Below are 13,220 nucleotides of genomic sequence, written 5' to 3'. Positions count from 1 at the left end.
AAAATACGTTATGATGAGGAAAAAAACATATATTATGTCGCACTGGACTATAAGTTGCATTTATTTAGAACCAAGAACCAAGAGAAAACATTACCGTCTCCAGCCGCGAGATGGCGCTCTATACTGCTCAGTGATAAACTACAGGAGCACTTAGCAGCATAGAGCGCCCTCTAGCGGCTGTAGACGGTAATGTTTTCTCTTGGTTCATCTCTCTTAGTTCATTTCTCTTGGTTCATGTCAAATTAATTTTGATAAATAAGTCGTACCTGACTATAAGTCGCAGGGCCAGCCAAACAATGAAATAAAGTGCGACTTATAGTGCGGAAAATACGGTAATTGATTTTCTAGGAAAAGGAGATGTTCAAATGAAGGTCTGTTCCTGACTTATTTTTGTCTTCTTCTTGGCTCTCCCAGAGCTCCATATGGGAAGGCGGTGGACATGTGGTCTGTGGGGTGTATTTTGGGAGAACTGAGTGATGGGCAGCCCCTGTTTCCGGGAGAGAGTGAAATTGACCAGCTCTTCACCATTCAGAAGGTGTTGGGCCCCTTACCCCCAGAGCAGATGAAGCTGTTCTACAGCAACCCTCGTTTTGCCGGACTAAGAGTAGGGACCTTCTTCTAATTCACTCCTCTGTCCTGTTATGTTCTGTGCTTTCCTCTCCTCTCCTCTTCTCTGCTCTTCTTTTCTATGGCACGGATCCCAGTATTCTGAATAAGTGGCTGCCTATGACTCATGTATTGCTATGTGGCAGTGTGAAACACAACTGGCTCTGCCTTGACAGGGCTGATTACAGTACATAATTTTCACACACATACACATACACTCAAACATACATAGAATCAAAAAGTATTTGGACACTTTTGCACACATCTTAAACCATATTTTGTTTCCACAAGTGACATCTGCAAATGATTCTTAGCCATTTTTGCAATTACTTATCAGCCTGTAGGTGTGTAGTCATGACTATCTGACTATACATTATTTAGCTAATTACAATGCTTCTTACCAAGTAAATGGTAAAAAATTATATAAAAAAAAAAATTAAATATAGAGTTTTTATTTATTACTTAATTGTCATAATTTTTTTTTATTTTACAGATTTGGTTAAAAAAGAAATGTAATTGATTTAAAGCCTGTAATTGATGTAATCCGTGTTGATGTCATAGATTTATAAACTATTATTGATTTAATTAATATTTTAAATGTGTTTTTACTTTTATATTTTTAGTTTTCATTTTTAGTTTAATTTTTAGTAATTTTGTTATTTACTTTTGTCGTTTTATTTTTATATTACTATTTAGGTTTCATTTATTTTTATTTCAGTATAAATTTCATTTAGTAATTGTAAAGCTTCAGCCTATTGTAATGCAATAAATCAATCACTAGTATTCCATATTTGTTATTAAATATGCAAATATTCAGTTTTATTCTTTAGTCCTCCCTCTTTCTTTAAGTATATATGTATGTGCTTTTTTTTTTACAGTTTCCTTCTGTAAGTCATCCTCAGACGCTTGATCGAAGGTACCTGGGCATCATCAATGGACTCATGTTGGATTTAATGAAGGTAAAACTGTCTGCAACATTCATTAGAAAATCCCTTTCGAATCCCAGCAGTTGTGATATATTTGGTGTGGATTTATTTTAAAATAAACTGCAGATGTCATATCACCCCAAGTGCGAAGTGTTATTAAAGACTGAATGTGAATGAGTTTTTATTGTTCTAGTGTGGCATGACTCTCCTCATTCTCTTTTCACTGTGTCAGAACCTGCTGTGCCTGAACCCCACCGAACGCTTTCTGACAGAACAGTGTCTGAACCACCCAGTGTTTCAGGGCCTTAGAGGGCCAGAGCGGCCAGCTGCCCCGTCGCCCACCCCACCTCGCTCCTCGAAGAGAAAACCATACCACGGAGACAACACCATACCCAGCCGGTCAGTAGAAACTACTTCTAGTAACTAGGTTAAGTGTGAAATCTGTGATTTCCGAGCAACTAGGGGCAGCAAACGGAACTGCCAAAATTACAATTGTTTCTTAATAATTCCTTACATGTATATAATGCTTTTCTGGGCTCTCAAAGTGCTGCACATAGAAGGGGGGAGTCTCCTCAAGCACCACCAGTGGTTAATCACAGTGGTTCTTAATCACTACTCGGATTTACATAAGCTTCAGTCTGGATCCAGAACACCTGAGAAGAGATGATGCCAGCTCCTCAGAGAACCTCCGATGATGCCAACCCTGAAACAACATACAGAACTACCAAATTTTGCTATAAGTTTGATTGCAACATATAATAATAACTGTTAAAAGTGTTTAACGTCTGTTTGATTACATCTTTAATTGATAATCGATAAATATGTTGTGTTTATCCCTGCAGGAGCCACGGAAGTAAGAGTTCAGGTCACCGGCATGCTAGCAGCAAGGACTGCTCGTCTCTACCGCGCCATGAAGACCTCCACCGGAGCACCGACAGCTTCCTGAACGGCAGCAACATGCTGACCTCATCCACCCTGAGTCCCACACTACACCCCAAGAGCTACCAGGCCCAGACCATCAGCCGCTCGGCCTCTTGTAGCAAAGACCTGGCAAACAACAACCTTCCCCACCTACTCAGCCCCAAAGATGCAAAGGGAAAGACCGAATTTGATTTCAACCTGGGGCCTAAAACTGGAGGTGTCACTGCGGGAGGGGACACCTCTACTGGCAAGTACCTCAAGTCATCCAAACCAGGCCGCCACTCGTCCTTCCTGGAAGGGAAAACCAGCACGCTGCAGTCTGGGGACAAGCACAGTCGCCATAACCACATGGAATCTTCACATGGATCCATGCCTTCCACGTCATCCTCCAAAAGCTCCTCGTCCTTCCTCAGCCTGTCCAAGAGCCACGGAGCACTGAACGACACCAAGTCCGTAAGCAACCTGGCCGAGACACGACTCCACCTGGATGATCCCATGGTGGGATCGGGCTCAGGTTCCCGCTACTTCCCGTCCAGCTGTCTGGATCTAAACGCAGCTCCCGGGAGCCCGAGAGGTGAACGGCATTCTGGGACGGAGCGACAGGGTCACAGTCCGAGCAGCCGGGGGAACACGCGACTGGAAGGGGGCACTCTGGACTCACGACGTTCTTCGGGTCGGAAAAAGACACCGGATGAACCGAAGTCTTCGGACACACTGGACCTAAGCAGGGCCGCGGGAGCAGGGGGCAGCCATCCTCACAATATGCCCTCCCCGCACGAATCCTATCCTTACGGTCTCGGCTACACCAGCCCGTTTTCCTCGCAGCAGCGCCCTCATCGCCACTCCATGTACGTGCGGAGAGAGCGACATCGGCCGCATGGCCAGGAGGCGAATTTGGCGGTCGGGCAGGGAGTGCCAACACGTGCCAGCAGCTTACAACTCCTCTCGCCGCAGCTCCAGCATCGCACCCTCCCACGCCACAACACCAGCTCCTCCCGAGAAGAACTCGCGCAAGATCTGAGCAGGGTCAGTGACCTGCTCTTGTTTTATCTCTGTGTCCTGTAGCATATTAGGTGCTGATCTCGCTAAAATGCTGTCTGTTGGTTGCTGTGATCAGCGTTTGAATAGTTCTATCCAAGCAAGGATACCCTCTTATTCATCTGTTCATCTTTGTCTGAATATCACGAATTCTCTACCGTTCGCAAAAAGCAATATTACAAATTTAACTTGTTCACTGTAATAATTTCAGGAGATTTGTGATGTGCTTGCATGTGTGCATGTGATCTAATTTAAGAAATGGCTCTGCTGCCTTCTGCATTCATGCATTTTTTTTTGTCCTACCTGATTATGACATACACACTCCCAGTGTCTTCCAGTGTCTGCTTATTTTGCTGTGTTTATGTCTGCAGAATGACCAGTCTCCCAAAGAGAAGCCTCATTCTCGCCCCCCGATTAAAGATTCCACGAGGGACAACACAGCTTCCTTCCACTCACAACGCCCAAAAAACGAGGTCCGAGGTCTCAGCAGGACCCTCAGAATGTGTCCACTCACACATTCAGTAGCTGCTACTGTTTTTCATGCCTCATCTTTTTGTTTTTTTTTAATGCATTGATCATAAAAACAATTCACATTAAGCTTTCTGACCATTAATATGGATGTTTTGTAAATGTTCATGTCACTACATTAACTGCTAGCTCATGTCTTTAGCATTAGATATCTAGGTTCTCAGTATCTTCTCAATATCTAAATGGACAGTTCACCCCAGTAAAATGACATTTCTGTTGTTATTTACACTGTCATGTTGTTCTAAATTTTTTCTTTTGAATTAAACTTTAAAGACTATTTCCATATTATTTTGACATGAAATTACAATGTAGACGAAACAAATGTAGATGAAACAAAAAGTGATCCATATGTAAATATGTCCCAGGACTAAACCAACATTCCACAGTCAAAACTCTTTTTCTTTTGCGTTCTATTGGAGAAAGAATGTTACACAGGTTTGGAATGATATGAGGGGTGATTAAGTGTTGACATAAATTTCATTTTTGGCTGAACTGTCGGTTTTAACCTCTCTTTCACACTTCTTTTTCTCTTGCTCAATCATTCCTTTCTCCCCAAGCAAATCTAAAGTTACAGTAAGACAGTATGTACAGTAAGTTGAAGGAACTACTGTTTTATACTATCCTGCAGTGTGACTATCCTCTTGTAACCCAGCCTGGGATGTACCATGACACTCATATGGAGGATGGAACCTCATCCAAGGAGAACAGAATCATCTACAGTGACTCGATGCCTCGCAGAGTGGGAAGTTTTTACAGAGGTACCCCAAAAATGTAGATATAGATTTAAAATATAGAAACCGCTTGTAACATTATAAATGTCTGTACTGTAACTTTTTTTTTTAAATTAATATGTCCTTGCTGAATACAATTATTTTATTTTAAGTAATTTTATATGTGCATTTATTTATGGGGTAATAATGTTTGACTTAAGCTTTGATATTCTAACTTTATTTATTTTTTTCTGTCCTTTTGTGCAGTCCCTTCTCCTCGACCTGACAACTCCTTCCATGAGAGTGCTGGCCAGAGCAGAGTGCCAGCGGTGGCGGCAGAAAGCACAGCCATGACAAACCACCCCAAACGGCAGACCAATTTTGACCCCTGGTGAGCGAACATGCTTGTTAAGGCAGCACACGCTCGATCTAGACAAATGAATTATTCTGTACACAAATACCATGGCTGTAAGGTGAAATGCTTTGTTAAGCTGAAAGTGACAACATTAAATATTTTGCTTCAAATGAAAAAAAAACTGAACTTTACTTCGATGTAAAATTACTTAGTGTTCTTGATGATTGTGAGATGTCTGGAAACAGTAAGTGCAGAAAATAATAAAGCATGCCCACTTTACATTCTCTTTAAATTCACTGATGATAGATGATATTGATTCACTGATTTGCTTTCATTAGCCAGTTCTCTGAGAATATGGCTGTTCATGTTTTATGTGATAGGTTGAATCTTAATTAAAGATGTTAAACATGTTTATCATATTCACTAGCATACACTACATGTTTATCATATTTCACTAGCATAGACAAAAATATTGGTATACCTGACTATTACATAGTGACATACATACATATATACACATATATATATATATATATATATATATATATATATATATATATATATATATATATATATATATATATATATATATATATATATATATATATATATATATATATATATATATATATGTATATATATATACTGATGTTATTTTAGAAGTTGTCTGGACTTTTATTACTGTTATTACAATGACATAATTTTTTATTTGCACTACAGTAATTAGCAGATAATTGAAATCTTATTTGATTTTATGACCAAAATCTCTTTGTGAGATTCAACTTTTAATAATTACATTTGTAGGAATAATTCAGAGGCTATGGTCATGAACCCACCAGAGGTCCCTAAACCAAAAGAAAAACAAGGTTTCTTTAGAGCCATAAAGAAGAAAAAGAAGAAGTCACAGCCGGTAAGAATGTCCTATTCATTACATTTCCTTTTTTCAACTCTCAAAAATGGTATCAAATGCAGTAAGAATAGCCAGTGTATGTTATTATACATGTACATGTGCTGCTTAGCTGCTGTGTTGTGTGTTTTTTTCTGTATGTCTGTCTGCTAGTCGTTGAACTTAAATGATATATTGTATACAGATGTAATAGTCTAGGATAGAAAAATACTGTCTCTCTTTCACTAAAATTAATAGGCGAGATTTCACCTCATAGTGTTCATTCAGCAATCTCAATCAGCAAGTAGTTGAACAGTGCAAAAAAAGAAGGTGAAATGGTAAAATCGTCCCAAACGGGAGGCCGTCCACTTGTTCCATTGTCCAGTGAATGCCGGACAGAATCCAACAGAGACTCTCAGTGCAGTTCAGTGCCTTCTGTAGCATTTCCCCACAATAGCCATATGGAGACCATTACAGACCCGAGCAGCATGTGTGTGGCAGAATCTGCCTCTACTGTGCTCTGTCCGCAAATATTGAGCCAGAGGACCGTATGTTCATCTGCTGTATTCAACAACAAAAGATGTTTGGTGTTAATAGAATGAGCCACTGGGGTTTTGTGCGTCTTATATTGCAGACGGACGGCAACGCAGGAAGGAACCCAAGCATCAAGAAAAGCCTTTTCCCCCTCTTTAACTCAAAGAATAGCTTAAAGCATAACTCTTCTGTCAAAGTGCTTCCTGTTGTCCCGCAGCCCATGGTATTGCTCACATAAAACCGTGCCGCTCTACCAAATAAACACATCTTCATTGCATGTCATACTAAATGTATGGGTGTTTTACGACTAGATGTCTTTTTGTCATTTTATTATAATTTTTATTTAGAGGGTTTTTTTTTTTCAGAGCCATTTATAATGTGCAAAACATCAGGTCCAGATCTATATTAAACATTTTAATCAAATTAATTACATGATATGCTGATTATTTTATCAGATTAATTATATGTGTTTTATTTGCTGAAAAATATAGTTATATATAAATAAATAAATAAATTATTCATTATTTTATATAAATATTAATTATTTTATATATATATATATATATAATGAGGTGTTTGCTAAGAGAAAACCCAGAATTAAAATAATTTAATACAACAATAATAATAAAAAATTATTGTTTTTGTAATAGCTGTATTGATGTTATATTGTATCAATGTATTACATATGAATTTACAGCCAAATTAAAGCTGTTCTTAAATTGTTCTTTAAGCCTAATGCATCTTTGCAAGTACCACATTTAATTTATGATCTCAATAGCTGGTAAAAGAGACAGTGTAATATACTGTGTTATGTAATTTAACTCTGATAATCAATGTCAAACTGTATTAGGTCAGAGTGTTTTTATATGTTGATGTAACAGATCTGGTCCTGTGTGTTTTACTCACTAAACACCATTGCTTGGGTTACTGCTAGCATCGCAAAAGCATCAGCATGTGTTCTGTTAGAAGCATGGACCCCATAACCGTCTTTAGCAGCACTTGCTCAAAGAGGACGCACGTTTTCTCATTTACCATTCTCCGAACCTGGGAAAGAGTAGGAGAAGTGGTTAAAATGTTTCCACACACAAACTCTCTGTCTTCTGTACACAAAATCTTGCACATTTTGGTACAAAGGGTCAGAAACTGGGCACGTCTCGAAACACTCCTTTAGCTATCTTCAAAAATTCATGCTCTCCAGATAAACTTGTAAAAACTGGTCACTGGTATGAATTTTTGTTCATTATTAAATTGTTTCCATCATTATCAACTGGTTGCCATGACTAAAAAGGCAGTATTTCAACACATTCCCAGTTTTCTGACCTAATGCACGAGATTATTGGGTGTATTTTTGTTTGGAGAGGAGATTTATTGTACACAAGTCCCAGCATTCAGGTGAGTTCCCTGGTAATGTGGTTTGATCTGTGTGTCAGGTTCCTAGTGAGGCTCAGCAAGAGCAGCTAGTGATACAAAGACCAGTCAAATCATCGTCTCATCACAGCAGTCGACACCGCAACCGAGATCGAGACCGGGAACGGGATCTGGAAAGGGACAGGGAGCGTGACCGGGATCGAAACCGTGAGAGGGACCGTGACCGTGACAGGGACAACACTTGGCCACCTGAAAAGCAGACAGATGTGCAGCCTCAGGTAAAAGAAAATAACAAATTCTATAAAGATAACTCAAATATATAAGTATCCGTACTGATACGCTATAACATTCAGTTTATTCTAAGCACATGCTGCTGTTTTGTTGTTTGCTACTTTTAATGCCCAGGATGGATTCTGATTGGCTGTCAATGTTTTTATTGTTAATCGTGTGGAAGAAATAGTTTTGAAAGTGATTCATCATAGTTATCGTTATAGCTGTCTTGTGGATACTTTATAGTTATCGTTATCTATCAAAAAAAAGTAATATTGTGAAATACATATATATATATATATATATATATATATATATATATATATATATATATATATATACTTTATATATATATATATATATATATATATATATATATATATATAACTTTATTCTATTTTAATCTGTATAAAAATGTAATTTATCCTTCCTTTGTATTTTATGATTGCACACAGACATGCATTATTAATGGTTTCCTGTTGCAGAACCAGCCTCTGAAGTCCTTGCGGAAGCTCCTACACCTTTCGTCTCCTGCTACTTCCACTCAGCCCCCACCTCCCGATCGCTCGGCAGAGCTGCGCTTCCAGCCTCTCCCCAACCCCCCTTCCAAAGGGAACCTGAATGAGGCCAGAGGGCTCCCACCGGGCAGCGTTACCCCAAATACCAAGAGCCGCAAACCCCACAACTACCCTCTGCCAGGGCAGATTGAGTCCAGCTGGCACATCTCCGCGTTGAATAGGGCCGAGGGCGCACCGTACCCAGACCAAATGGCAAACAAAGGTGGGCAGAACGGTATCGGCTTCACCAGAGCCGCTCGCGCGAGAATGCCAAACCTCAACGATCTGAAAGAAACGGCTCTTTAGAGGAGGAAGGGCCCCTAGTGGCCACTAGTGTACTTGGTTTCTCCTTTTCCTTCCTGGCTACCGATGGAATGCTGTTGTTCATACAGTGGTACACAATGCCACTTCTGGCCAGAAGGTGGCAATAGTTATGCCTCAGATTTGTTTTTTTTTTAAGCATCCACATTTGATAGAATTTGTATTCTTGTTCATTACATCTGGGTTCAGTTTTCTGTTGAAAATTGCTTATTGACGATGATATGAATCTATGTATTTGTATATGGAAACTTGGGGACGGGGGACAAAAAAGAATCTGTGGAATTGTAAGAGCTTTAGTTTATACACAAGAGAATGTATAAATATTTAATGTGTAATAATTCTATATTTCATGGAGATTATTTAATGAATTATTGGTGTGTTAATAGTTACGATGTACAGAGTGCATTTTATGGTTGTAACAAAAGTACTTATTGTTTCTAAATTATTTTCCTCTCTTTTCCGAACATTGTTTTCTGATGAGTGAATTCTCAGTGCAGACTAGGTTTATATTACACACTGTCTCATACTTCAGGTCTTTGAGTCATCCCTGTTTAAAACATGCAGCAGCATATCAGCAACTACTGATGCATCCTAACCACGTCCCATGATGGCTATTCGTCTCACTTTACCCATAGACGGTGTCTTACAATTTTAATTTTTTTTTAACTTCCCATGAGCTTGCCATTCAATACCCAACACGCTGGGATCAGATAGTGCTTGTTTTTAACATGAGTCCATTAGAGATCCAGATCCCCGAAGAGCTGGATTTCCTGAGAAGGCCTTACGGTGTCTTCCTCCCCAGCTGGTGGTTTACAAGCGGCTCTGCTCAAGGTTGTGAGAGTTAAGTCCGTTACTCCATCCTGACGTGACTTTCAGCGGTCGCTTTGTGGGGATTGAGTTGCACGTGTGCATGATCCTTTGAACAAACTGAATAACTGGCGGTTTTATTTGAATCAATTTAACCGCAGGTTTTTGAAGAGGTGAAAGCATTGCCTCGGAACCTGGTAAAAGGATTTCAAAGATGTAATGCAGTTATTGATCTGTTAGCGGGGAGGGCAGGTGGGAGACGCGGTAAGATTTTCAAGTGGCCTCTGAAATGCAGCACATTTTCATTCAGGCTTTCAGTGTTTGATTTAGATTTATCTCACCGTACATTTCATTAAATTATATTCTACTAATATAGATTGAAATGAGATGGATACAAAATATGCAAAATTGCTATATTAAGAATTCCAGGCATTTGAATACCAATGCAAACAGAGCAATACATCATAACGTTGAGGTCAATTTATCATCCTTCATAGAGCTGCAGCAGAGTATTACATTTGTATTCATTTACATTGATTAACACGACAGGCACTTTGCTTAACAACTGATGTTTCTTACAAAATCCCCCCCAAAGAGAGTGACAGAGCATTTCTCAATTGAATAACTCTAGTGAAATGTGTCGTGGGAACTTTTTTCTTTATTGTTATTAATATAGTGTATCAATGGTGCACTTTAAACAGACATTTCACAGGTGTTTTTGTTGATATGGTGTTTGATTAAAACGTCTAAAAATCTAATCTTCTACCTTATCTAATCTTATCTACCTACAGTATATGAGCTCTGTCTTTCACAGGACTGGATTTGGAACTTTAATGTTCAAGTTATACATTCAGATTTAGTTTATTTAGTTTATATATCACTTTTTTTCATAGTTTGGCTGGTCCTGCGACTTATAGTCAGGTGCGACTTATTTATCAAAATTAATTTGACATGAACCGAGAGAAATTAACCAAGATAAAACATTACCATCTACAGCCGCGAGAGGGCGCTCTATGCTGTTCATTGCTCCTGTAGTCTACACTGAAAACATAGAGCGCCCTCTCGTGGCCGGAGACGGTAATGTTTTCCCTTGGTTCTTGGTTCTAAATAAATGCGACTTATAGTCCAGTGCGACTTATATATGTTTTTTTCCTCATCATGACGTATTTTTGGACTGATGCGACTTATACCCAGGTGCGACTTATAGTCTGAAAAATACGGTACATCAAAAGTCATGTTTATTTATTTTTTGTTTGTTTATCAGTTCTCATTTATAACTTTATTGATTCTGTTGTCTCAGCACTATTGTAGAGTGTTCTGCATAATGAAATAACCAAGTTCATTTTCAGTAACATCTTGAATCATTTCTATTCTCTATATCTCACATCCTATATCTGACAGCAATCATGTTTAGTCATTATGTTCTGTTGAACTCTTGTGTTGTCTTTCATGGTTAAACTGCCACGCAATAACAAGCTGTTGTTTTTTGATTTGTAGGAAGAGATTAGAGTCGACTTCTATGTGGTTGTTCAAAAAGCCCCTTTCTGGAAGCTCTTGTGTTCTTGTTGCATATTTTCAGGTTAATATTAGTGGAATAGAATCCTTTGTTCCTGAGTAATGCGGTCTGCTGGTTTGAGAGTATTTCATCCTGGCCTGAATGTGATTAAGTCACTGGATTAACACCTTGTCCACCTTGTCTAACATCGTTTAATCTGCAGTACGTTGACACAGTCTGTCTCTGTGGTGCCAGGTAATCTTCTCATCAGCCAGCTGTTAAGTCTGCGAAGATTAATATTTTGGCTGTCGCCAGCTGTGGTGAGGTGGGCTGGGGGTGGTAATCTATAACCAGCCTTGTTAAACCTGCTACAAAACCTGTGTTTGCAGCCTGTAGAATGTCGCTGATTCTGCATTTCTTCTGGTTTGCTAAGCACCATTATTTTGTTTTTAATACTATGTTTTTTTCTTTCAAATCAACTTATGTGGAATCATGCTTAACATGCAAAAAAAATGACCACGTCCCTATCCAAGAGTACTAAAATGCTACAAAGCTAGTTTAAGCGCTAAAACAGAAAAAGGGCTGCATCTTTGTGGGCAGAAATGACCATTCTGTCATTTGAGGCTGATAGTGGTGTAATAATGTAGAGTGAATACACAATACTGTTTTAAAGTTTGTTTTAGGTTTATATATATATATATATATATATATATATATATATATATATGCACTGCACTGAACTGAAGTGACAGTAAAGACATCTACAATGTTATAAAAGATTAAAGTTTCGAATAATTTGTGTTCTTTATCTTTCTATTTATAAAAGAATCCTGAAAAAAAAACAAACATTTTAAACATTGATAATAATGTATGTTTCATGAGCACCAAATCAGCATATTATGATTTGTGAAGAATCATGTGACACTGAAGATTGGAGTAATGACGCTGAAAATTCAGCTTTATCATCACAGGAATAAATTACATTTTAATATATATATATATATATATATATATATATATATATATATATATATATATATATATAATATTCATATATATAATATTTTAAATTGTAATAATATTTCACAATATTATCGTTTTTTTTTTAATCAAACATGTAATGTAGCTTATCCTATAAAAATGTAAAAATTCTATCTTCAGGATGACATTGTAGGATAACGTTTTAAAAATTACACTGACAAATTGTGTCCCACTTTACCTCTGTTCACCTTATACATGGACTGAATGAGTAGGATTTTGCATGCCTTTAATGTATGTTGAAGTATATTTTGAAGGTGATTCAGAGAGCTTTTTGCTTCACTGCCATGTTGAAGTATACCTGCAGGTACTGACAACTCATCTGTCATGGTTTAATAGCCATAGACAGCTTGTCTTATATTGGCTTGTAGCATCTATCATCCAAATAGGATGCCTGTTAGCCTTCCAGTGTCTGAGCTGTTGAATGCAGGGATATAAACATTCAGGTTTGTCCCCAAAAGTGCACAGAATAGATTAAATATATTGGACATCTTAATTTATCCTCATATTTGTGAATGGTTGTTCAGTCTCTGTGGCTTGGCAATGATTTGAAAACTGTATCCTCTTAGAATATAATGTATTTAATTGTTTTTTTCCATTGGACAAACTTTTATATCTCCATAAGAATGTAAGTCTTAAACCAGGCCCAGTGGTCAGCTGCATCTTCATCTTTCATGGTTATCGAAAACAGTTTTCTCTTTTCTACTTTAGACATTTCATGATGTTTATAAGTATTGAAAAAAACACATTATTGTCTAAAGCCATTGTGTGCCAACTAAAGCCATTGTGAAGTCATGCAAGGCCAAAGGTTTACAATCTATCAGGAAAAATAATTTATTCTGGCAGAAGAGCATCTGTCC

General features: G+C 38.1%; 1 protein-coding gene across 5 annotated transcripts in view; it reads left to right on the top strand.

Annotated features, from left to right (window-relative positions):
* LOC128022219 (cyclin-dependent kinase-like 5) overlaps positions 1-12,168 on the top strand; it is a 34,562-nt gene extending 22,394 nt beyond the window's left edge. The window contains exons 9-19 of one of the 5 annotated variants that reach the window (XM_052609562.1): positions 415-604; positions 1,485-1,565; positions 1,765-1,931; positions 2,375-3,479; positions 3,863-3,964; positions 4,672-4,777; positions 4,997-5,120; positions 5,889-5,994; positions 6,605-6,727; positions 7,935-8,150; positions 8,628-12,168. In XM_052609562.1, the coding sequence (XP_052465522.1) occupies positions 415-604; positions 1,485-1,565; positions 1,765-1,931; positions 2,375-3,479; positions 3,863-3,964; positions 4,672-4,777; positions 4,997-5,120; positions 5,889-5,994; positions 6,605-6,727; positions 7,935-8,150; positions 8,628-9,005 (2,698 nt within the window). In that variant the 3' untranslated portion in view covers positions 9,006-12,168. The other 4 variants (XM_052609561.1, XM_052609564.1, XM_052609563.1 and 1 more) reach the window with 4 other exon arrangements.
* The last annotated feature ends 1,052 nt before the right edge of the window (positions 12,169-13,220 follow it).

This window comes from Carassius gibelio, chromosome A11, assembly GCF_023724105.1.
Source record: "Carassius gibelio isolate Cgi1373 ecotype wild population from Czech Republic chromosome A11, carGib1.2-hapl.c, whole genome shotgun sequence".
In the NCBI taxonomy this organism is placed as follows: Eukaryota; Metazoa; Chordata; class Actinopteri; order Cypriniformes; family Cyprinidae; genus Carassius; species Carassius gibelio.
Note: the sequence above shows the minus strand (reverse complement) of the source record. Positions and strands in the feature narration are given on the sequence as shown.